This window comes from Anabrus simplex, chromosome 1 (genome assembly GCF_040414725.1).
Source record: "Anabrus simplex isolate iqAnaSimp1 chromosome 1, ASM4041472v1, whole genome shotgun sequence".
Lineage (NCBI taxonomy): Eukaryota > Metazoa > Arthropoda > Insecta > Orthoptera > Tettigoniidae > Anabrus > Anabrus simplex.
Window position 1 is genome coordinate 1,751,751,050 of NC_090265.1, and position 27,620 is coordinate 1,751,778,669.

The window sequence follows — 27,620 nt, forward strand, 5'->3', positions numbered from 1 at the left end:
AAGATTAATTCTTGATTATAGCTTATAATGTTGTAAGGTACATGACTGGGTGACTTTTTAACCCTTTCCGGGTCACGGCGCAATATATTGCGCCTCGCGGGAAGTGCCCCAGCAGTTACGGCGCAATATATTGCGTGTCGAACTTCCAAGCATCATATCTTCGCTTCTCTTTGACTTTCAGCAATGATTGAAGAATTTGTCGTATCTGCCATCTATCGGCTATATTACGGAAGCTTGCACTAATTTGTATTCTCTTTGGGAACGCTGTTAACTTAAATTTTTTATGTGAACGTCTACCGCACTTGCGAGTCAATGCGATCTGATAAACATGGCTGCTCGCAGGCAAGCGGAAGTTTTTGAAAAGTGATGAAAAAATGTTTGAAATATTAATGAATGATGAAAGTGAGGGTTCAGATTTGTGTGAAATTGACTTAGAAAGTGTTGACGATATTGTGCCCGAAGTTTCAACTTGTGACGATGAAGATGTAAGTGACAATGATGAAGAATTATAACCAGCTACCGCGAAGAGGCAGAAACGAAATATATCAACTGATCATCGGGTCTGGGAAAAAGAAACGGGTATTAATAAATTTTTACCTACTGATTTCGGCTATAAGCCTGATCTTGCCGGAATCCAGGATCAATATTTGAATGAAAACTCTCCAGAACTAGACATTTTCAAAATAATTTTTCCGCATACCTTAGTGGAAAAAATAGTCATAGGAACGAACTTGTATCACTCGCAATATGTAGAGAATAATTAGGTCATTTCTCCCACATCCCGAGCGTCAAAATGGACTGATGTTACTGTCGAAGAAATGTATTTGTTTTAGCAATAAGTATTAATGGGTCATGTAAACAAACATACCTTGGAAGAATATTGGTTTGTGCTCAGCCCCGTGCTTTGAGGAATATCATACAAAAAAACTTTTAAGCAGGTAAATTGTGTGATATTGTTGTTTTTCATTTCATTCATCTGTATTTTATCCATTTTTGTGAATATAATGTCCAATGAGTGTGTTTTGCTACTTATAGAGAGATTTATTTATGTGCCTGTAAAAACCTAAATTGTGGGGTATGTGAGCGTTTAGAAAACCCGACCTTGAAAGGGTTAATGAACTGAGGAATACTGTCTTATTTTTTTTAGTGAAATATACACTGTATAGGCTATAATTTTTCTTATTCTCTATGTTATTAATGCTCTCTGCCACCAAATTCAATAACAATTCACTCTCTTGGAAAGTCATATTAGCTCCTTTCTTCGTTTCTACTCAAGGGTGGACATACTTTTTGGAAATTATTTGCAAAGCCCGAATGGAATAAAAAACTTGTTTACATTTCGATAGTGGCGGCAGCACAGTCATTTGTTTTCCGTGCTGCCGTGTGAAAAATTTGCGATTGAAACGAAAACTTAGTTTTGGTGAACCGATAATAAATTCTGTAGTGAGTATGGAAGTAAGACTTATCTAAGATAATGACATTATCCGAGTTTTGGAAATTTAAGATAACAGCAACATTGGTGAATATGGGCCTAAGAGTCAAACAGTTTTACAGGTCTAAGAGAAAGGTACTGAGAGGCTGAGAAGTCGGAATGACTGATTGATTGAAGCCACTTCTAGCTGCTCTATGACAATGCTAATAATCTTATTTTCACAATGCGTTTCCTGTTATTATACAAGATACATGTTCTGAAGTATTTTTCAATGATTCAATTTCTTAAAAGTAATGAATACTGAAATGAAAACGTTAAAAACATGAAATTATTTAATTTTGTCAGACTATGATGGTTGGAACACACAACTGGATGAATACAATGTAGTAAGGATGTAAAGAAGAGGGCATTATAAGTCTCTGGTAAGAGTATGGTTCCAGTTTATGGGACCCTCACCAGGATTTTTTTTTGCTAGTTGCTTTACGTCGCACCAACACAGATAGGTCTTATGGCGACGATTGGATAGGAAAGGCCTTGGAGTTGGAAGGAAGTGGCCGTGGACTTAAGGTACAGCCCCAGCATTTGCCTGGTGTGAAAATGAGAAACCGCAGAAAACCATCTTCAGGGCTGCCGACAGTGGGATTTGAACCCACAATCTCCCAAATGCAAGCTCACAGCCGCGTGCCCCTGACCACACAGCCAACTTGCCCGGTCACCAGGATTACTTGATTCAAGAACTGGAGGGAAAAAAAAAATCTGAAGAAAAGCAGCTCGATTTGTTTCTGGGCAATTTCTGACAAAAGAGTAGCGTTACAAAAATGTTGCAAAGTTTGGGCTGGGAAGACTTGGGAGAAAGGAGACGAGCTGCTCGACTGAGTGGTATGTTCTGAGCTGTCAGTGCAGAGATGATGTGGTATGACATCAGTAGACGAATAAGTTTGAGTGGTGTCTTTAAAATAAAAATATGAAGATAAACTTGGAATTCAAGAGAACAAATTCGGGCAAATGTTTGTTTATAGGAAGAGGAGTTAAGAGACTGGAATAACTTACCAAGGGAGATGTTCAATAAATTTCCAATTTCTTTGAAATGATGTAAGAAAAGGCTAGGAAAACAACAGATAGCGAATCTGCTACCTGGGCAACTGCCCTAAATGCAGATCAGTAATGAGTGATTGACAGGTCAGCGTGGGAAGAGGGAGCGATAGAAAAAGGAGACAAGGACATGCACTGCCATCTTCAAATAGATGGGCTCTTCTTTTCAAACCCAGTTCTTTTACATCAATTACTTCTTCTTAGACCTCGAGCAGCTCATTTCTGTGTCCCAGCATCACCAAGGAGGCGGGCATCAACACTCATTGAGGAGGCACCTTGACAGACTCGATGTGAGAAGTACAGGATAAAAAGAAAACCTGTGTTCTGTTTTTGTGTTTCCCATGATCAATGTACAGTACTATGTTGAGTTGGAAAAAATGAGTTCCAACATGGAAATAAAGCATTTCCGGATCCATGTCCATATAACACATTTTCTTCTTCTACCCTACATACATACATACATACATACATACATACATACATACATACATACATACATACATACAGGGTGAAAACAAACTCCACCGACAAACGTTTGGACTATCAAAGGGTAGAGAAAGATCCACCTATTCAACACCATTAGCTTAATATAGTGTCCTATATAACTGGTACTAGTTTCGACCCCACACCCAGCCACGATACAACTGGGAAACATATGCTCACAATATACCCAATAACAAAAACAATACATCTGGTATGTCTCAATTAAAAATCCAAGTTTAAAACATTGGTGAAGTCCGACAACACATCAAAAATTGAAACCAAATGACACATTAAAACTGCTGTGGCTGATGCCGAACTATCTTGTTGCTCCTACAGCAACCAAACGTTCCTGAGTTGATCTGGGAGTTGGCTGGGAAAGCAGTTTTGATGTGTCATATGGTTTCAATTTTGGATGTGTTGTCGGACTTCATCGATGTTTTAAACTTGGATTGTAAATTGCTACATACCAGATTGTTTTCTTTATTATTGGGTGTGTGTGAGCATGTTTTCCAATTGGATCATGGCTGAAGATGACCCAATGTATGTGGGGTCGAAATAGTACCAATTATATAAGACACTATATTAAGCTTATGATAGTGATCAATTGTCAATACGGGCCATAATGACATTCGTAACCTATGACAAAAACACACGTCACACGCACTTGCACCCTAGGGCAGTGTACATTGTATTTCACACTACGCAGTTCGTGCGCACCTACACAGCTTTACATTCACACACAAGGTCCGTCGCACAGCCTCACGGTCCCTCTTTCGCCGTCAGTCCACGCACTTCACAGCACTAGCAGTCACTCACTGACCTCAATACTGAACTACACCAACTCCAACTCAGGCAAATCACAAATGTCTTATATATCTGCGCCAATCATTCCAGAACAGTCCGGATGCTGGATGTATCCACGAACCTTGCGAGATGGAAGACTCCCGGTTAATCCTCTCGTAATTTCTGTAGTCCTATACCATGCCACCATGGGTCGAAGCGAGAGGGGGCCCGGTCTAGCACCGAAGCCTTGTTCGTGATTGGCGCGGTTGAAGAGTAAGTGGGTGGGCCGATATGGTGAAGTCACCAACCCATACCAAGTTGGCATGGTGGACGCTATAACCATTACAATATGATCAAATTTTTCCTAGCTCTGAAAAATGTTATTTGTCATCCCTTGTGAAAGAAACATAATTTCCAACTCGGGTAAGAGCCACCACCAAAGTTGTGTGAATAAAAAAAAGCTTTAAATTCAAGAACTTCACAGGATAAGTTGCACGTTTGGGGAGAAAGCAGATAGCCTCAGGAATGTTCAGTTTTGCTTGCCAGTTAGCAGCGAGATTGTTGAATAACACAATGAGCCTATTTAAGCTTGTATTTCGCATTCCATTCAGAAGTTAGAAATTTATTTTGTGTTGAGTGGTACAGTGAAGTGTAGCAAATATTTGTTGTATGACATGGTAGCCTATATCTGGATTAGGAACAAAATCGTGTGAAACTGACTAGCGTGGTGCATATTTTTCTTGAGATAGCCTGGTTATGGATACCGAAAAAGTAGTAAAATTCCTTACTAATGAAGACAAAATTAAAATCTGTCAGAAAGTGGACTGGTGTCCGCATCTTAAAGAGCACAGAGGCGTTGCCTATGGCAGAGGTCGCAAATGTTGAACTAGCACCTTCGAGTTTCAACTCAATCACTCGAGTTTGTCTAAGTTTGTTCAAATGGCGGCCAAAGTCATTCCTCCCAGTCGCACATGGTTGAGTATAATCTCCAATTCAATGTCTAAGAGTGTGACCAGAAAATAACCCACTGCTCCGAACTAAAAGGCTTGAACTAACATTTGTTTCAGAAAGAGTGTAATCTGCAATAATACTCTGATATTTTTATTGGTCCCTGTGCACATGTTTTCATATTTGTTGTTTTTCATACCTATCAGTGCACTTGTTATTTAATAAGCCCCAGCGGAAAAGGTTTTTGTATTTGTTCTCTCGTGTTTTTCACACTTTTTACTACTTTCCTCATCTTTAGAAATGGTAGGTATAGTTTTCACTGCACCCGTGGATACACAATGTAAAATGCCCTCACGTTGGAAAAAAATCATATCTAGCGTTTCTCCATATCCCTGTTAGATAGTTTTTATTCATATATTCAGTAGTACATTTCCTCGCTTAACATGTTCTGTTTTGTTTCCTCTGCAGAAACGTCTTCATGAGGTTTTACACTGCCTAATAGTGTTGAATGCATGTTCACTGGAAGCACTTAACAGAGAATGACAGGGAAGTGTGTGGGGAGGGTGCGACAGAAAGAGGAGACAAGGACAAACATAAAAACACCATTAGACAAAGATAATTTCTACCTCTGTTATCTTCAAGTAGAAGATGATGTTCCTAGCCTTTTACCACCTTTATCTTCTTGTCTCTTCTCTTTTCATCCATTTATCGCTTTCTTATTACCCTACACTTCCCATATCAAGACTGAAGATCTGTTCAGATGAATCCTCAATGAGTGTTTCCTGTCCTGATGAAGCTGGGAAGCAGAAACAACCTTGTCGGGGCTGAGAAGAATATACGAGAACTGGGACGATGAGGAGAGGTCGAACTGTCTCCTGTAATCCTCCCCTTATCTTAGTCACAGCAGCTACCTCCCCTTGTTAGGTGAGAGGCAGTTAAATAATTCTGGATCCTAGGATATTCCCTGTACTAATGAGCTAGATGGAATGTGACACTGCTGAACTAGCTGTAATTTCAGTATATTAGTGCAGTGAGTTTCTCTCATCGGTTGGCCGGCAGGTGCGCCCAGCTTATCTGCCTCGCATTGACTCATCACTCCTCGTTACACAGCACAGCGACTGCACGGGAATGCCCGCACTTTGCAGTTCAGGTCCATGGTTAGAATGTGTATTAAGTGTTGATCTGTCGCTTCAACTGTTCTTGAGTTGTGAAGTGTTACTTCAGGGTACAATTCTCATAATGCCTTCACATGTGTACATAGTAGAGGAAAGGGTATTTTATGTACGATAATTATGTGAAAACAGAGCCTTGCAGGGAAGTTGTTAGGCGATTTGTAACACAATTTCCAGGTGTACGCCTTCCACATAGAGAGACCGTGCAAAGACTCATAAACAAATTGAGAGGAACTGGTTCTTTACTCGATAAGAAGCACAGTGTTATAAAACATGTATTTAACGAGGAAAAAAGCAAATGAAATCACAGAAAGATTAGAACATACACCTTCAAAAACCCTAAGACGACTTGGACAAGAAGCCGTGGTTTCGAAGAGCTCAGCATGGTGGGCTACAAAAATGTTAAAATTGAAATGTGTGGATGCAGGAGCAGAACATTTCCAACATCTCCTGTCATAAGGTACGAGCTTATTTTTGCAATTCTTAATTACTAATTTTCTTAATTCTTAATTTCAGTTGTTATCTCATGTCATGCACAGATAAAGTGAGCAAAGTGCTGTCGTTGTTATGCCGCGGAGTGGGGAGTGTTGAGTCAACAGGAGGCAGATAAGCTGGGTATGCCTGCCGGCTAACCGATGAGAGAAACTCACTGCATAGGTATGTGCAAGACATAAGGTATAAAATTGAGTTCAATGTGTTACCATGATAAAGATGGAACCTGAAATATTTGTTCCAAATGAGTAAATTTATAATACCAATATAGGTCCAATAACGGACCAACTATAATGTCTTACCATACCGTAATTTGCTTTCCAGCGTGACTTCACTTATAGGGGAGTTATGGAGAAGTGTTAAAGTTTTACAGCAAGTTTTAAAAGTTGAGTGATTCAATTTTTGGAGAAACAAGGTAATTGTGCCACTGGCCAAGAATTTAATGTGATGGTAGGTGAGCCAATGTTTATAGGTTGTTTAACTCTTTCGCTGCGGAAGTCGACTTTTGTCGACTTACTTTCCTATAGCATTCGCTGCGGAAGTCGACTTTTGTCGACTTGGTACTTTCCTGCTATATTTTCCACGCGCTTCTTTAATAAAGGCGCATTTAATAATACAAACATCTATTGTCATGTATTGACTATGTACTACGCATTGTTTGAAAACGTTGCGGCGAATACTGGACCTATGTTTACTTGTTATCTTTCACCCGCCCACCCGCCAACATTCCTGTCAGCTGTCTGGCCGATAGCAGGCTTCACTCAGCAGCTATGAGTGAGCGGAAAAACATTAGTAATGACAGTGACAAAATCTTCAATCTTTAAGTGGCCGATTCTGATTCAGTCTGTTCAGTAAATTTGAACAATGAAACAAGTGATGATGTGCATAGTGATTGTTCGGAAGAAAGTGCCAACGAGGAAGATCATTTTGTTTCGGACTAGCGGGATATTAGTGATGGCATTGAAAATTCATTAATGAGAGGAAGAATATTGTACAATAAGCTTCAAAAAAGGGCAATTAGTGCTCCTGACTTCAGAAATTCTGTCATAATCGGACTTCTTCGAGAGTATCAGCGCAGTCCACCGGCGAAACGAGGAAGACCTTCTGATTACATACCTCAAGCGCGCCTGACGGAGACGCACTTTCTTAGGGAGCAGCAGGACAAGAGTCACAAACCTAATTGTGTTGTTTGTTCCATATTACCAGCAAAATATTCAGAGAAAGGAAAGGGACTGTGCAAGAGAAAACAGACAGAATTCTTTTGTAAGAATTACCCAGGGCAGCCTGAAATGTGTCCAGTTCCATGTTTGGAGATGTATCACAGTAATGTGTGTTTCAAGGTCAAATGTCACTGCTAGTTTGCCAAAGTTGAGTTAAAAATGGTGCAATGGTGTTGAATATCACTAACCTTTAACAAAAATTAAATTTCAGTTCATTTGGAAAATACGAAAAAATTACATTTTTCTGTAAGTGTTCTGTTTAAAAATAGCGCAGCGAAAGAGTTAAAAGAACTACGTTAATACTCAATAAACTGTGTCAGGTATAACTGTAAATATTATATGATAAGTGCTGGTAGTAGTCCCAACATTTTCTTTTTTCTGTTCAGTGAAATGGAAGTGGAAACGGCAGGGGAATATATTCAGCTACAAATGGAATCCTACAAACTTTAAATACTTTTGTTAATATTGAACATGTTTTGGAACATAATAAAATGCAATCTGTTATGCAAAATTGTAAGACTTTATTTCTTTTTGAAAAGTATTTTAATTCTAATCAAGTTCAATTTAGTAAATTCCTATATATATATGGTATCCGATTTTTTAAGCTCAAATTTTGAGAATAGTGTGAGGAGGCTTGCTAACCACACCCGGGCGACTGAAGTGGGACACTGATGATGATGATGTGAGATATATGCAAGTAAATGCAGTATGTGTATTCCTATCTTTCGATATATTGCTTGATTTATCACGTGTGTTTTCCTTTCCATTACTCACTTCTTAAATAATAGTTTCAAAATTAATTTTTTGAAGAAATTGTATTGTAAAAATTCTCACTATTACTAGACAGTAATTTTCAAGACAACTTACCCTCGTCCCCATTTTGTATATTTAGAATCGTGCTCAGCCTTCTTTTTATCTTGCTCTTGTTTTTCTTTAGCTTCTTGTTCCAAGTCTCTTCGTTTCCCAGTTTTTCGATCTCGCACGATAGGGGCTGCTCCCTTTCCTGATACAGATGGGTCCATCTACACAAACAATAGAATCATAAATAGACAATTATTTCCTGGTCTATATTACTACACATTTTGAAGTCTTGTGAGGTTAGATGAATTGGATTGGTTAAAGACAACTGCATCTCAAGCCTTAAGGGAGAACTGTTGGTTACATCCTAAGGTATACTGATATATGCATTTATTTTTAATTAAGTTATACCAAACACTAGAAAGTTTCAGAATCTTGTGCATTAGTCATATAGGCCTATTTCCAAAGTATGTGACAAACTGTGGCAGAAACATTAGCATTTTTCTCTAAATGAAGAAACTTACATATGATTCAAACCCATGTGTGAGTTCTGCGTTAGTCTGCGTTATGATAGGTGTTACACCAGTGCAAAGTGACGTATAGACTTCTTGAAATTCAAGACATGGGTCTTGCTCAATATTTCAAAATTCAGACCCTTTCAAAGCTTCCTGTTCCAGCACTCTGTTCAATAAGTGTTTGAATGAAATGAACTTAAAGCATATTTTTTACTCTACGGCCTTCTTTGCACCATCACTGCATATACAGTAGAAATCCGTTATAGCGAGAATTCATAACAGCGAAAAATGTACGTGCTCTAGCGGATTGTAGTTATATCAGATTTTTCGTAAAGTCCGGGAAAATGCCACACACATTAAAATTGGTATGAAACGGCAATCAGTTTGTTAAAATCTTGTGTTTTCACGAATGACATCCACACTTTTCGAAATCTGATACTACGTGAAACTGTATGTATAATTTAATTCTGAAAAAAAAAAAAAAAAAAAAAAAAAAAAAAAAAAAAAACAGAGTATCACTCCACAGGCCTCTGTGGCAAACGTTTCAGTTTTCTTCTTCAAACAGAGTCACTTAACCTAACTGTATATGTATCATGAAAAAATATTTCAAGTGCACGTACAAAAGATAACCTCCTCGCTACAAATTTACAAGACATGAGAAAATATAAACTATCCTCTGAAATCAGTGATGTATTCTGCCATTTCTTGGAGTATCACATTCTTACTACATTTCAGTATATAACATTAAAATTAAGCCATCGTTTACTTCAGCCTTTATTTCTAACGAGTTAACAACCACTATCGACCACGTTATTTATGCATTTATTATGAAAACGTGTTATCCTCTTTCACTTTGAATTTTCTTATAGAGAACAGCAGTCGATGGGTATTACTAATAGACTCCCACATCTCCTTTGAATGTCGACGAGAGAGCTCACAAGTGTACATAGCGAGAAAATGATAGTTCGATGATCGATCGCAATTTTGTGGCAAATGTTTAAGTTTTCTTATTCAAATAGAGAAATAATAACCTTCTCACTATAAATTTGCATGATAATAGCCTTTCCGAAATTTAACAAGAAGCGAGAAAATATAAACTAACCTCTGAAATCAATGATGCACACTGCTATATTTTGAGGTGTATCCCATTCTTACTTACAGTATTTAGCATTAACATTAAGTGATTGTTTATTTCAGCCTTTATTTTTAACGGGTTAACAACTGCTATCGGACACATTATTTATACATTTATTACGAAAACGTGTTCCCCTCTTTCATTTCCATTTTTCTTTATGGAACAGAAGTCAGTCGACGGGTATTACTAATCGACTCCGACATCGCCTTCGAATGTTGATGAGAGAGCTGTCAAGTACACAATATCAAAGATGATCGATCACATGCAATACAATGGCTTGGTGTATAAATATTAGCAATGGAAGAAATCGCGCACGCTTAATCGCTTGTAATAACGGATGCGCCAGCGATAGGGCTCTCGCTGTAACCGAAGGATAAAACACAGTTTAATATAGGAATTTTGAAGGGACAGACGAAAGCTGACATTGTAACAAGGTTCTCGCTATATGCCGTACTTGCTATAGCAGACTTCTACTGCAATTCTAGTAACACACATGACTCACACACACAAGGCAACTATTTGCAGTCTGATCACCTATCGAGTGAATGGGATAACTGAATGGGCTGGTATACTGAGCCTGTAATAGATTTTAAATTTACATACACAACTATTCAAATACTGGTAATTTTGACCACCAATGAATCTAGTTCAAGTCTGTCCAGACTCTTACATTTATGAGTCTTTGTTTTTTCTAGCTGCAGGCTTGTTCTCTGACTTAACTATCGTATTTACTTGCCTATAACACCCCCTTTAATTTTTGACTATATTGAGAAAAAAAGGAATCAAAACAAATATTACAAGTACACAATATCAAAGATGATCAATCACATGCAATACAATGGCTGGGTGTATAAATATTAGCAATGGAAGAAATCGCGCACGCTTAATCGCTTGTAATAACGGATGCGCCAGCGATAGGGCTCTCGCTGTAACCGAAGGATAACACACAGTTTAATATAGGAATTTTGAAGGGACAGACGAAAGCTGACATTGTAACAAGGTTCTAGCTATATGCCGTACTTGCTATAGCAGACTTCTACTGCAATTCTAGTAACACACATGACTCACACACACAAGGCAACTATTTGCAGTCTGATCACCTATCGAATGAATGGGATAACTGAATGGGCTGGTATACTGAGCCTGTAATAGATTTTAAATTGACATACACAACTATTCAAATACTGGTAATTTTGACCACCAATGAATCTAGTTCAAGTCTGTCCAGACTCTTACATTTATGAGTCTTTGTTTTTTCTAGCTGCAGGCTTGTTCTCTGACTTAACTATCGTATTTACTTGCCTATAACACCCCCTTTAATTTTTGACTATATTGAGAAAAAAAGGAATCAAAACAAATATTACAAGTACACAAAATCAAAGATGATCAATCACATGCAATACAATGGCTGGGTGTATAAATATTAGCAATGGAAGAAATCGCGCACGCTTAATCGCTTGTAATAACGGATGCGCCAGCGATAGGGCTCTCGCTGTAACCGAAGGATAAAACACAGTTTAATATAGGAATTTTGAAGGGACAGACGAAAGCTGACATTGTAACAAGGTTCTCGCTATATGCCGTACTTGCTATAGCAGACTTCTACTGCAATTCTAGTAACACACATGACTCACACACACAAGGCAACTATTTGCAGTCTGATCACCTATCGAGTGAATGGGATAACTGAATGGGCTGGTATACTGAGCCTGTAATAGATTTTAAATTGACATACACAACTATTCAAATACTGGTAATTTTGACCACCAATGAATCTAGTTCAAGTCTGTCCAGACTCTTACATTTATGAGTCTTTGTTTTTTCTAGCTGCAGGCTTGTTCTCTGACTTAACTATCGTATTTACTTGCCTATAACACCCCCTTTAATTTTTGACTATATTGAGAAAAAAAGGAATCAAAACAAATATTACAAGTACACAATATCAAAGATGATCAATCACATGCAATACAATGGCTGGGTGTATAAATATTAGCAATGGAAGAAATCGCGCACGCTTAATCGCTTGTAATAACGGATGCGCCAGCGATAGGGCTCTCGCTGTAACCGAAGGATAACACACAGTTTAATATAGGAATTTTGAAGGGACAGACGAAAGCTGACATTGTAACAAGGTTCTAGCTATATGCCGTACTTGCTATAGCAGACTTCTACTGCAATTCTAGTAACACACATGACTCACACACACAAGGCAACTATTTGCAGTCTGATCACCTATCGAATGAATGGGATAACTGAATGGGCTGGTATACTGAGCCTGTAATAGATTTTAAATTGACATACACAACTATTCAAATACTGGTAATTTTGACCACCAATGAATCTAGTTCAAGTCTTACATTTATGAGTCTTTGTTTTTTCTAGCTGCAGGCTTGTTCTCTGACTTAACTATCGTATTTACTTGCCTATAACACCCCCTTTAATTTTTGACTATATTGAGAAAAAAAGGAATCAAAACAAATATTACAAAAAAATCTTTCAAGCGACCAGGGAGCAAATGCCACATTTCAGTTAACAGTATAACTCACACTTTTGCACCACCCGTGCATTGGTCTTGGCTACTCGCTCCCCCATCCCTCAATTTCTCAATGCCCTTCCAGCTTTCGAGTTCTGCTTCCCATATGGCAGCATGTAGTGTGTAATTAGGAAGCATCCAGTACAGAAGCAGAAGTGAAAATGAGCAAGAGAACAAGTTTTACAACATCCTTCAAGTTGAATGTGTTAGAATATGCTCCAGAAAGTGGACTGAGAGCAGTGAGTCATAAATACGAAGCGCAGCCGTGTATGGTTCGTTATTGGCATAACCAGAAACAATTATTATTGGAAAAACAAAACAAGAAAAACAACATCTAATTTCTTCTGCAGTGTGAATAAAGAAAAATATGAAAATGTGCACATAGAAGATCTGGAGTGGGTTAATCGCGAAATGATGCAGTTTAAAGTGTGAAATTGGGAGAAGTTTGGTATTGCGCAGCAAGATTTTAAAGCACGCAGAAGATGGTCAGAATGCTTTATGTGCCAGAATGGACTAAGTTTGCGAAGAAGGATGTCACTGTTGCACTGGCTTCCATCAGATTACACCAATGAATTTCACAGCTTTGTTGCAAGACTCAGTGCAGTACTATGCAGTATTTAGTCATGTGACTAGTCAGCTGTGGTAATGAAGAAGCAGGCAGGTACAAAACTGTTTAACGTTGCTAATAAAACTTTTTACATAAACAAACTTGAAGAAGAGATTGATATAGCAAAGCTAAAGTGGTTTGGACATGACGAGAATGCCAGGGGAGAGAATACCAAAGAGAACATTCATGGATACAGAGACTGCAAAGAGGCCTAGGGGACGGCCTAGAATGAGATGGAGGAGCTCTGTTGTGGACTGTATTGCAAATAGAGGAGTCGATAGCAATAAAGTACTAGAAGAGGAGTGGTGGAAAGATCGAGTAAGGTGGAGGGCTTTGGTACACTACCCTACCCAGAGAGAATCTGGGGGAATGGATGAAGAAGAAGAGGAGTGTAGATTTAAATAACTATTTTGTGTGTTGATTTAAAGATGCTAGATGTTCCTTTCTCTGCTTTTAAAGCATGCCAACCTAACCTATATTATGGGAAATTGTCGCCCTTTATACCCTTCTCTATTTTTGAAGTTGAAAGTTAAGATAAAAATGCGGTATTATAGGCGAGTAAATATTTATTGCACTACACTAGCAGGAGTGATGAGCGACACCTTTAATCTCTACTAGGCAGGAAAGCTATTTGCTATGTGCTTGGCAATTCAGTTTTGTGTTTTGACCAGCACCTTGTTGCTACTAATCATATTTCATTCAAGCTGTGAACAATTCCCAATACAATACAGACAGAACCAGCACTCATATAACACAACCGTTCTCATGATTTGGAAAAATTCTTTTCTAGTAAGGCTTGAGATCAATTCCTTTTTAGATCTTCAGTAGAACCCTAATTATCTGCCTCTTAATCAACTATATCAATGTCAAAATAGACAGCACACATTAACTAGGTATAGAGAAGTGACTTTTATTACTTTTAAATGGCTTGTGTAGAGTTATTTTATCAATAGCCAAGGGGAATTAGAAATCTACAAAGTGATGCATCACTACCAACAATGGATTATCAATTTTTTTTTCTTCTGAAACATTTTGTAACGCCAACTCTTTGAAACAGATCACTGAAGCTGCAAGAGAGAATCTCAAGAACTATATAATATAATCCTCAAACACGAAACTTATTCTCAGATATGTAATGTTCATGCAAAGTACAAAAGACAGTATACACATATATACACTGACTGAGCAAATGTCATGGGATAGCGGAGCACTGATGTGCAGGTGTGTTGTCTGCGCACCACACGCCCCCTGTGCCAGCGGCAGTTGTATAGGAGACGTTGTGAGCAGGGGCAGTGCATGTGACAGGTGTAACATGGAACGTCGTCGTGAGCTGACACCGTTCGAACGGGGTATGGTGGTCGGTGCCCGACGGATGGGAAGTGCGATTTCGGAAGTGGTGCGGCAATTTGGCTTCACACGATCAACCGTGTCCAGGGCATATCGTGAATGTTTTAATGCGGGTGTCACCTTCCACAACAGACGAGCGACGGGCCGTCCAGCCACCCTTGATGACCGTGACCAGCGACATCTGAGACGAATTGTCAATAGTGACAGACGGGCAACCGTGCAACAAATCACGGCTCAATTCAACACGGGCCATGTTAGACACGTCTCCCAGTGGACAATCCGTAGGAACATGGGTTCTATGGGGTATGGGGGCCGGCGCCGCACACGGGTGCCACTGTTAACTGAACGGCATCGGGCACAACGACGCACATTTGTCAGCAGTCACCAGGGATGGACACTGGAACAATGGCATAATGTGATATGGTCGGACGAATCACGATTTCAACTGCACCATGCCGATGGGAGGCACCGTGTATGGCGCAGACCACATGAAGAGATGGATCCTGCCTGCCTCGAAGGTGTGGTCCAGGGGACTGGTGTCTCTGTTATGGTCTGGGGTGCATTTTCCTGGCATGGAATGGGTCCCCTAGTTGTTCTGGAAGAGACTTTGAATGGTACGCGGTATGTTGAGCTGCTCGGAGACTATCTCCACCCATTTTTGGCCTTCCAGCGCCCAGGCGGTTCTGCGGTGTTTCAAGATGATAACACGCCGCCACATCGCTCCCACGTCACCTGGGAATGGTTCTAGGAACATGCAGCGGAGGTCCAACGACTGCCATGGCCACACACGAGCCCCGATATGAACCCTATTGAGCATATCTGGGATGTCCTGGAACGCGGGCTCCATGCCATGGATCCTGCACCCACGAACAGACCAGCATTGGCGGCCGCTCTGCAAACGATTTGGTGTCAGCTGCGTCCAGAGGACTACCAGAGACTTGTTGACTCACTTCCACGGCGTCTCACTGCAGTTCGCAGGGCCAGAGGAGGCCCCACACGCTATTAGGTGACTATCCCATGACATTTGCTAAGTCAGTGTATTTCTAAGAAAAAGAACATCTGTCTTGCCTTCTGGATGACGACAAGGGTCAAAAAGAAACTGGTGCAAATACATGCAGATATCTGAAAATACATTCACCATTTATAATCTAATGATAAAATAATTTAAAAGATGCTATACAGTTATTTTATCCTCATTCGAAGGATAAGATTCCAAAAATATGTGTCAATAGCCAAGAGGAATATGGAAACCTACAAAGTGATGCATCACTACCAACAATGGATTATCATTTTTTTCTTAACAGTTTTGTAACAGGATTTTAGAGATTAATACAATTTCAGTGAAAAGAAGATCTATGATACTTACGTTGTTCAGCCAGAACATTATGACCATCTACCTACAAACGAATCCGCCTCCGTAGCGGAACGGGTGTTATTAGCTGCCGTCCTCGGAGGCCCAGGTTCGATTCCCGGTACTGCCAGAGATTTAAGAGTGGCAGGAGGTCTGCTATGTGGTTCAAATGGTACATGCAGCTCATCACCATTGGAGGTGTGCTTAAAAAGAGCTGCACTACCTCGGGATGAGGACATGAGTTTACTTTACCTACAATCAATATATTTAAAGATAAAAATTTCATTGTTCCGTATTGAAATTATTGATGTTAAAAATTAAATAACTGGAAAGGAGGTTCAACCTATTCAATACTCAAAGGAAAGAAACGTAGCAATCACATTTCTATTTAAACGGGACCGGTTTCGACCTTAAACATATAAAATGTTTATGAATGTTGGAGGTCAGTTCCTAACAGAGTGTGGAACTGACCTCCAACATTCATAAACATTTTATATGTTTTTATGGCTGATGATGACCTAGACTAAAGTCGAAACCGGTCCCGTTTAAATAGAAATGTGATTGCTACGTTTCTTTCCTTTGAGTATTGAATAGGTTGAACCTCCTTTCCAGTTATTTAATTTTTAACTACAATCAATATAAATCCGCCCAGGTGATAGCAGTGTCACCTGACAAGGAATGACTCCTAGTCAGACACACGCACGGTACATGTAGAATCAGTGAGTGTGCTGTCCGTGTGCATAATGGAGAAGGCGTGCGATCTATCTGAGTTTGATCGAGGGCAGATTGTGATAGCCCGGAGGCTCGGCACAAGCATTTCGGAAACTGCACGACTTGTCGGGTGTTCAAAGAGTGCTGTGGTGAGTGTCTTCAACATGTGGCGAAACCAAGTCCAAACGTCGAGGGATTGGGTGGCCCCCCCTCATTACAAATGTCGGACGTTGTAGGCTGGGCAGACTGGTAAAACAGGACAGGCAGCGAACTGTGGTGGAACTAACATCAGACTTTAATCCTGGGCAGAGTACAAGTGTGCCTGAACATACAGTGCTCCGAACACTCCTAAGGATGAACCTCCGCAGCTGACGACCCATGCATGTGCCAATGTTAACACGACTTCGGCAACTACGACTGAAATGGGCACGTGACCATCGTCAGTGGCCGTTGGCGCAGTGGCAGATCATTGCATAGTCTGATGAATCCCGATACCTTCTTCATCATGCCGATGGGAGGGTGTGAATCAGTCATCTTTCAGGAGAACAGCTCCTTGACACCTGTACTGCGTGACGGAGACAAGCTGGCAGCAGTTCAAATATGCTCTGGGGAACATTCATGTGGGCATCCATGGGTCCAGTGGAGCTCGTGCAAGGCACCATGATGGCCAAGAAGTATCGTACACCGGTTGCAGACCACGTACACTCCTTCATGACGATCATGTTTCCCAACGGCAGTGGCATTTTTCAACAAGATAATGTGACATGTCACAAGGCCAGGAGTGTGATGGAGTGGTTTGAGGAACACATTTGGGATGTGACTGAACGTGGCGTGGCGTCAGAGCTCATCGCCAGCCCCTCCCCGGAATTTACAGGAATTAGGTGACTTGTGTGTGCAGACGTGGTGCCAACTCCCTTCAGTGACCTACCAAGGCATCATTGCTTCCATTCCAAGACGCGTCGCCGTTGTAATTCGTGCCAAAGGTGGACATACCGGCTATTAGGTAGGGGCTCATAATGTTCTGGCTGATTAGTATAAGTAGCAACACACTTTTATGTTATATTGAAATGCCATTATCAATGAGAAAATATTCTGTAGGCGCAAAGACATTTAAAAAGAGAAAAGGGACATAAATGTACGAGGTAACATTTTTTGAACAAACCTTTTCAAAAATTTCACGTTCATTCCTTTTCATTTCTGAAATCTCTTTCCTAAGTTCTTTAGCATCTTGAAGACCTGCTTTTCTACCATCAAGTGTTCTTTCTGTTAATTCTCTTGAGGACCTACTTTTATTGTCTCTTGCATCAGAGGAGTCATTATGTTTGCCCAATTTCCGCGGAGGAGATTCGTCTGAATCGGACTGGTTCCGATGCTTCTTAGACGATATGCTGTAGTCTTTTGTATCTCTTTTTGAACCTGAACCTGAGGAACTTCGAAGTGATTCCCTATGTGGAGAAATATGGTTCTTTTTTAAGGAATCTGGTCTTTGCATTTTTCTGGATGGTGACAAATCTGAATCGGATCCTCGAGATGAACCCAGCCTATTTACATCTTTTGAAGTAGAACTGTCTATATCTGTAAATCTCGACCTTCTAACAGATGAACTATTGTACTTACGGTGATTATGATTGTCAAGCCTCTTTGAAGTCTCATTATAATGGGAAGATCTGGAGGACGTTTGTGACTTGGAATACTTAGTTTGAGTATCAAACTCATTTCTTCCGGGTTTCCTAGGAGGTGATTCATCAGAATCTTCCCTCCTACTCAATTTTTGAGGAGATTCATTAAGCCTTTGTGGTTTTCTTGGTGGTGACTCATCTGAATAATCTTTTCTTTTGTATTTTCTAGGAGGAGATTCATCTGAATCTGAATCTCTCTTTGATCTCCTTGGAGGTGATTTATTTGAATCTGGTCTTTTCGTGCGCCTCGGTGGTGACTCGTCTGAGTCATATCTCTTTTGTTTTGGCTTTCTTGAAGCTGATTCATCAGAATCATTCTCCCTTTTTACTTTTAGAGCTGGTGATTTACTTACATCCTGCCTTTTTGGTTTCCTCGGTGGAGATTCATCAGCATCATACCTTCTACTTCTCCCTCCAGGAGAAGAATTCATACTATTGAGTTTCTCCATCTTCCTTGGTGGAGTCTCCTGTTTTCTAGATTTTCTCGGAGGGGATTCATCAGAGTCAGGCTCCTTTTTTATTTTCCTAGGAGATGAATCATCTATATTTCTTCTTCTTGAATCCTGTGTCTGGACCTCTGGCTTTTTCTGCACTTTTGAGTTATCTCTATCTTTAGGTGATATATCAGACTTTTGCCTCCGAGGAGGAGATGAGGAAGAAGAAACACTAGGACTGTTACGAGTTCTCGATTTTCTGACGGGTGATGTGTCAGGACATTGTCTCTGTTTTGCACAGTTCGAACGACTATCATCTGAATTAGGTTTTGATGAGTGGTTAATGGCTGTAACTTTAATATCTTCAATGCCATTTTCATCAGCAACAACTTTCCATCGTTTAGTCCCAAATTCCTCAAGGGTTCTTAATTCATCTGGACGTTCATCAATAATGCCTGCTATTTGCGGAGCGTCTTCTGCCAAACTATAAAGTTCAATCTCACCATCTTCTAATGGACGCATATTTTTCAAGTCGATGTCATCATCTATGATGCGAAACCTGAAAAAGTGTAAAAGAGATACATTTTCTTACAAATTATTAACAATGTTAATTCACAAAACAATAATATTTATTCAATTTAAAGGTTTGATAAAGCATTTAAAAGATGATAAAAAAAGAAATATCCTTCATTAAACAGATGGAGTAATAATTATAATCAGAAAAACATAGAATTCTACACACAGTATAATTCATCAAGAATCTAAAATGGAGAAATATGCAACAAATATTTTGAACATAAAATGCATGAAAATGATGCACACAGTTAAAAGGAGTGACAACAGTTAAGAAAATCGAAAAGGTAATAAATTGTCAAGGAAGGGAACAACGAAGAAACTACAAGGTTATCAATCTTGACTGTTGGAGAGACCAGGAAGCTGGGCAATAAAACAGAATGAAGTCTGTTTCCTGCCCAAGATACCCACTGTTCAGGTTGTGAACTCCCGAGAGTATAATCCACTTAATATTATCCAGTATGCATTGGATAAAAGCGAACTATATTATACCCTATGGAAAGAACATTTCTGAAGATTAATTTTTACACCCGACATAATTTGCTGTCTGTTCTTTTCTGCACATACTAACAATCATAATGCACTGGTTACATGAAAATATACCTAGATGGATATGTAATATTCAATTAGTAAAACATAACTTATCTACTTCTACAGCACTATACATCTGAACAAGTAACAACAAAAAGACCAAAATCTTCAGGGATAACTGATATACTTACACAATTTAATTTTCCAGCTACACATATTACATCATTCACATAAGAAGAAATTCTCTCTAGGATGAAGACCAGTCCTCGTATCCCACAACCTTCAACCAATCCCTCCCTCACATTGGAAACAGTCCCTCAGAACATATAGTAGACATGCTAGCTGTTCTCTGGAAGAGCAGTACATGATATGATTCAACTACATGCATAATAAAATGAGGTTTGTAGCCAATCTCAAATTTTAACCTTAACTTTGAACAGGAACACAATAATCAGTAAGAACTAACCAATCATTTCTTTCTGCTCGGACTGTACAGCAAGTAAACTCCAACTACAGAACAACATCTACATTACATTCTGTTAAACATTGAAAATTTATATCAGATATGTCCAGAAGTAAGCAATAACAATTATACAATATTTAATTTGAAAAAAGATAAGCATTGATATGTATTAGAAAACATGTATGTTAATACTGCCAAATATATTGATTGATAAAAGATGTTAATTGGTATAGTAAAAAATAAAATGTACGGGTTTCAGTTTGTTTAAGGATAACTGCAGCTAATGTGTAAGTTTTAATCATTGTTTTAAATCTACTTTGTTTTGTTAGTATGTCACATAAGCAATGAATACTCATAAATATAGTTTCACTGCGCTCCAGTAGATTCAGCAGCATCATACTGTTTGTCTATTTACCGTGTCAGAAGCAAAATATGAATAACAAGAATACATTTAAAAATAAAATATACACAGATAACACTATGGCAATTACTGCATTGATGGGGTGAAAGTACCTCATAGGGACCACTGCAAGTAATTAGGTGTTAATATACGGAAGGATCTTCACTGGGGTAATCACATTAACCTTTAGAGTGCCAGGGTCTCTTGTAGATTCCCATACATAAATTGCCAAGGTATTTTGCCTGAAAATGCATGATCTTTTTAAAATAAATTGATATGTATTTGATGTATCTGCCTGTTTTTTTTGTTTGTTCTATCAAAAGTATGTGCCTTGGAACATTAAAAAAAAAAAGGAAAACTTTTAAAAGAATCCTAAGTTTTTTCTTATGTTTAATAATTATAAATGGCCAAAATTGCCAAATACGATCTAATCGTATTGTCGGATGTCTTAACTTAACGTTCTACTTAGAAGGCAGATGAGATTGTATCTGTGTCAGACCAACTAGATAGTTCAAGATAACTTTTCTTTGACCATATCGGTTGTTCCCAAGGCCATGGATATAAACAAATTAATACTCTTTGACTCTCTGCGCACATCGAATGTAAACAAACAATGGCATCCACAAGTACTGAACGTGACGAAGAAATTCCTACTTGGTCGTGACACAGATACAATCTCATATGCCTTCTAAGTAGAACGCTAAATTAAGAAATCCAATGATACGATTAGATCGTATCTGACAATTTTGGCCATTTTTCTGTAATATAATCAGATCATATTTGGCATTCTAAAGGTTAACAAGGTTGTAAATACAGTCTACAGGTCTCTTCATATGGTTTATGAGGGTACTTATTGGGTTGTAGTAAGGTTGTAAAGGAGAGAATGTATAAGTTGCTGGTAAGATGCCAATTATAGTTCCAGTGTATAGGACCATTACCAGGATTACTTGATTAGAGATCTGGAAAAGATTCAAAGCAGCAGCATGATTTTTTCTGGATGATTTCCTACTAAAGAGCAGTGTTATGGAAATGTTGCAAACTTTGGGGTGGGAAGACTTGGGAGTACTGGTAAGACGACGAACAGCTTGACTAAGCAGAATGTATGCAAACATTTTCAACTAGCAAGTTAAAAAATTCCACCTTTTCACCACTTTAATAATCTTTTCCTGAATAATTGTATATAGTTATAATTCTTCATTCTTCAGAAGATTATTAAGATGAATTTTAAGACAAAAGGTCAAGTGGATTTCACAAGTAATGTGCCTTTACAAACAAGATACTGGTATGTCACATGCTCCAAGACTCAAAGACTCATAGTTTCTTAAGCCTTTTCCACAATCAGGACAAGATGTTCTTAACAATGTATTGTTAACTGTGTGTATCTATGACATCTGTACTTTGTGTGTAATCTTCTTTTAAAGTAAGGATAATCAAAGTGATGGAACGGTGGAATTTCTTAACTTGTTGGTTGAGTTACATACAGTACTAAAACTCCACCACGGACCAATATGAAGTTAATAACATGTAATAAGCAGAATGTACCGAGCTGTCAGTGGAGAGATGGTATCGAATGACATTAGTAGATGAAGACTGGATTTTTTAAAAGCAGGAAAGATCATAGTAATATAAAATTGGAATTCAAGAGGACAAATTGGGGGTGAATACTCTTTTAAAGGAAGAGGAATTAAGGACTGAAATAATTTACCAAGTAAGATGTTCAATAGATTTTCAACTTCTTTGAAAATCATTTAGGAAAAGATTAGATACACAATTGATACGGAATCTGCCACCTGGGCAACAGCCGTAAACGATGACGAATCTGCAACTGGCTAGGCATGTACTACAATGCAACAAGTGGGCTGTGGGTCTGCTTCTTGAGGTTTGTTTGCATCCCATGACACCCGAACACAATCTACTGACGTAAATGATTTCCAATCCATTATGCAGCCAGGAGGGAGCTGTTCATCTGGTACCAGTCATTCCTTTAGATGTTGACTTCTAGCCTGCCACTTGAACCCTTGCTTGCTATGATGTTCCTACAAGTGCCTCAGTAGATCTTAAGAAGCTCCTTCTTGATCTGAGACGTTGATATGTTGGCTGATGTCCAAACAGAGGATGGGCATGAGATGTCATTGCCTTGTTCTTCTCTTTCCTGTCAGCTATTTCTAAATGGATGCCGGTAGGTGCTATACTGGAAAGACAGTGGAGTACCTTACTGCGGACGAGAATGACTCAATATAAAGATATAAAATTCTCAAGCTAAAGTTGTTTTATATATTTTTAAAAATTCTAAAACTAACATGATGCTGCTACCTCATACACTTATACACACACTAACCACATCTAGAAAGTCCACCCAAATATCTTGACCATAGTTTGAGTCTTTCCTCATTGTTTTGTGAATATTATGTTTGAAAGTTGGTTCTATCACTGTCTTGTTGTAGGAACATAACAGTGGAGAGTGGAGATGTGGCTCTAACCTGAGAATATCATTACTTTCACGTACTTGCCCTAGGTTTTTATTCATCTTTTCTATTCCTATTCCCTTAATCTACTCTTGTTCTCTTCTGACTGTCAGATTTTCACAATCTTTGGTGTACTTAATTTCTATGCCTTTAAAAGGCCTTATCTTATTTAAACTGACACCCTCATTCTCTGAAAGGATTCTTCATCCTGTTTCCTCTCTCACTGGATGTAATGGTTAACATACCACTATCCCTACCTTGTTGTAAGTGGTAACCTAAACAGTAGGGTGGCAGCAGTCCACTTCTACATCATGCAACCTAATTAACCCTCCAGAACTCGCGTGGGATACCCCATCTCTCATAAAACTACTGCACTTTTTTCTATTACTTACTGTATCCTGGGCTGCTGTGTACCTTTCAAGACACTGTGTGGCACCTCCCGAGTTGTTTGTCATAAATCCTCAGACGTCGGTACGTTTTCAGCAGTGAGACAAAGCTGACTGGGGTAACATCTTACCCCATATGAGCATTGGTGAAACTAAGTTGGCAAAATCATGGTTTGTCAGTTTCCATTCTTGCAGTGTTTTTATTTTATTGCGAGAATCTATCAATAGCTATGTTTATTTTGGAAATAACCTTGAAAATGCTCTCCCTAGAAGAATCTTCTGAAGATCATTGAAATGGAGTTGGTGCAACCTCAGATAGCAGTTGGAGCAACACAAACAAATTTGCCTCGCAATGTCAGAGAGAAAGCCTTGCGAATGAGTTCAAAGGATAAAGAAGAAATTTCCCAGGATGGAAAAACACCAGTAGGCTATCATCAGGACGATATGCTGTATGTTCTAGAAATTAGGACAAAAAAAAGCAGAAACTCTTGTGTGCTGTGGTGAAAAGTATGTCTGCCAAGACCATTTCAATGCCTTGTGTGAAGAATTCCTCAACCAGAAAACTGAAAGTGAGTAAAACAGGCTAAACTTCAGTGTTCAAACTGTAGTGAAGTATGATCGATGTTTTAGTTTTTGAGACTGCATGAACTCAATATTATGGATGATATTTGTCTGCCTTGAAGTTATGCAGGATATTTAGTTTCTGCATGGTGTATTTATTAAAGGCAGTACCAAGAGTTATTTCAAGAGTTGTGTTTTCTTCATTTATAGACTAGAAGTTAATTCAGTTGTTTTCTTCATTTATAGGGTAGGAGTTATGTCAATTGTGTTTTCTCCATTTATAGGGTCCTTACTCAGAAACAATATGAAAAGAACATCATTTTATTTTTACGTTCTAATAAATTTTCACGAAAGTCTGGGGTAATACTTTACTTCACGCGAGCACTGGTGTGACAAAACTCTACGCGAGAACTGAAGGGTTAATAACAAATGGGACTATACCAACAAGAGTTCACAACCGATGTATCTGGGAATTGGTGAGCCAAAGCTCAATCTCTTCTCTTAGTGATTCCAAGATCGTGGCCCCAGATTTTACAAGTTCTGAAATAAACATTTTCTTTTCCATCTCTGGCCACGATCTTCACAATCTATTACCAAATTATCAAAGGATGATAACCAAGCAGTTACCCCTCTTATAAAACTCCACCAAGAATCTGTATTCTTATACACAATGGCTGGAAAGAAAATAATAGCAATATTGCTTACAGACCAATAAAGGCACTGTTGCATCTAGCACACAGAGAGGGAAGACGATAGTAATTCAACACAATCAGTGTCATTAATGCACAGCTTGCAGACAGACAAAAGTCTCATGTAACGGTGTCCAACTGGACCACTCTAAATTGATGATGATTATTTTTATTTTACAATTTGGTTTATGTCACATCAACAGATGTCCGATGGCAACAATGGGATAGGGAAGGATTAGGAGTGGGAAGGAAGTGACTGTGGCCTTATTTAAGGTACAGCCCCAGCATCTGCCTGGTGTAAAAATGGGAAACCATGGAAAACCATAATCCAAGCTGCCGACAGTGGAGTTCAAACCCACTATCTCCTGAATGTAAGCAAACAGCTATGTGACCCAAACCACGCAGTTGGTAGCTCGGTTGATGATTATGTATTGCTGAGATTAAAAGTGAGATAGTGCATGGAAGAAAGGTGAAGGAATACCACGTGAGCCTAGAAGACGACCACAAGAAAAATGCCTTTTTTGCTGAATGCCAATTTTGCACCAAGGATATGCTGGTGTACATGCTGTGTCTTGTTAGTGATAGGTAGCTTGTGAATAATGCTTCACTCCTACGAAGTGTGAACTAACCATTCAATTTCAATGAATTGGCAGTTCAAACACTTCACAGTTCTCACACTTCACAACAGTCACAACTCATTCAATTCGTCTGTTGCTCGCTCTCTTCTCCCTCCCATTATCTGCATCACTCTTTACCTCTTAGCTCCAAGGCCCATCCTAAACATCCTTACACATATTTCCTTCTTTATACGAGACAGGCTTCTTTGTTTATCTTCCCTATCAACCATCATCTAGATGCTGTAAGCGGGTAAGCCATAGGGTGTCCATAATAACGTAGCTCAGTCATCTGTTGGTAATATTATTAAGGATTATGAAGCTTTGTTGAGTGAGTGAGACACTGTGAAGAAAGTCGCTGCTGAATGACTCAGCGAGCAGCTTCATCAGGCTTCATTACTTCATGAACGAACTACTTAATTTGAACGATTCACAGTAAAGAGTGTGAATGAGTGAAGTAGTTCATAAGAATGAATTGGTTCAACCCATCGTTACGTCTTGTGAAAGTTGTCTCTTCATCAATGAACATTATGTTGACTTGATTAAGTCACTGTTGGCAATCAACTGTGTGGGAAAGCCAGGAACAAGCCACAAAACTCATTCATATGGTCAAGGTTTATGTGGTACAGCTTTTAGAACCCAAGGTAGAGGGTTCAATCCTGGTACAGTTCGGTAGTATTAGAAGGTGCTCAAATATGCCAACCTTAGGATATTTACCAGCACTTAAAAGAACTTCCAGCTCCTCAGCATTTCTGAAAACTGTAGAAGTAGTTATAGGGGCATAAAACCAGTAAAATAATTTTCAATGCAGTAAAACTTGCTGAAAGGGGAACTTGAATAAAGCAGAAACTTGTCCACCATGGATTTTTTTCTTGGTTCTGGCAAAGCTTACGGCGTTATAATATTGTTACTTTTGTACAATGCAGAAGCTCTTCAATGCGGAAACAAACAGAAATGAATAATGAAATAATTTTTAAAAATCTGCTTGTACAATGCAGAAAATATTACAAACTAATGTCCTACGTACAATATTTGTGCACTGCTGTTGTTGATATGATCAATGTCATTGTATGGACAGATACAAGTATGTGTTTGGACATCTCTACCATCAGAGCACCTGCCTTTCTATTTCTTTACTGGGACAATTCAGGAATTTCTGTGAGGGAAAGACAAATAATCCATCTTCTACGATAAATAGGTACAGTGATACAGATGATGGAACGAAGCGCTTGAAAACATATTGGCAATATCCGACCTATGTCAAGCAAGACACGTTCTCTACGAATCAAAGAACTTTATTCGAAGTGATGAATAACTTATGACACATCACAATCTCAAATCAGCTACAGTTCTTCTAGGAGTGAGAAAGGCAGAGGAAGAGGAGCAGACGAAATAAGAAGACAAGCACGAAGATGATGATCACATCAAGATTTGAATCCACGAACAGGCCCTGTAGTGCATTTGTGACATAAAGCAATTTGCCATTGCATCTAACCCTTCTATGCTTCTTCAACTAATGGAGTCAGCTCTGGACTGCATTCAGTAAGAAGAGGAAACAAGTTTCTTTGTTTGATCTGTGGAAGAAAACTTAGTGTTGTGAAGTACTGTATAGAGTGTTGTGGTGGAAATAAGTCTAAGAAGCGTGATGCAGTGTTGTGAAACAGTGTAATGTAGTGTTATGATAGTGTCGAAATGATACACTACTATAAGGTATGTAACAATACAGCGCAGTAATCTATATATTAAAAGAGTTTACTAAAAACAGCTTTGGCAAATCCGTCCATCCATTCTACTGGACCAATTTGCTTCATTTTTGTTTTATTCTCTCTGGAATTACCTGCCGGTGAATCATGAGACATTGATAAGTCTCTAAGTTCAGCCAACTTTGAATAATCATTTAAATCATTAAATGATAACTCCAATAATTGCAGGCCATGGATTACCCTAACCCGCAATACATTCTGCACTTAGCGGGTTGCTAAGCGGCTAACACTTTAATTAATATTCTGATAAATGTGATTTTCATCCTTAGTAGTGTCATTGCAAGCAGCCATGTTTAATTACTAGCTGTCAAGCTGGAGAGTATACACTTCCTCTGATCCAGGAAGAATATTATTCTGCGCTATATACTCTTTGATTCCTTGACCTTCCCCAGTTTCTAAATATACTCAACAGTTGGCAGAACTTTCCTAATAACTTACATGCT

General features: G+C 38.9%; 1 protein-coding gene across 3 annotated transcripts in view; it reads right to left on the reverse strand.

Annotated features, from left to right (window-relative positions):
- LOC136858750 (BUD13 homolog) overlaps positions 1-27,620 on the reverse strand; it is a 59,463-nt gene that overhangs the window by 19,788 nt on the left and 12,055 nt on the right. For 2 of the 3 annotated variants that reach the window (XM_067138513.2, XM_067138512.2), the window contains exons 2-3: positions 17,782-19,291; positions 8,490-8,644 (exon numbers count right to left, since the gene is read on the reverse strand). In XM_067138513.2, the coding sequence (XP_066994614.2) occupies positions 8,490-8,644; positions 17,782-19,291 (1,665 nt within the window). Of the gene's footprint in view, positions 1-8,489; positions 8,645-17,781; positions 19,292-20,027; positions 20,186-27,620 lie in introns of all 3 variants that reach the window. The other variant, XM_067138514.2, reaches the window with a different exon arrangement.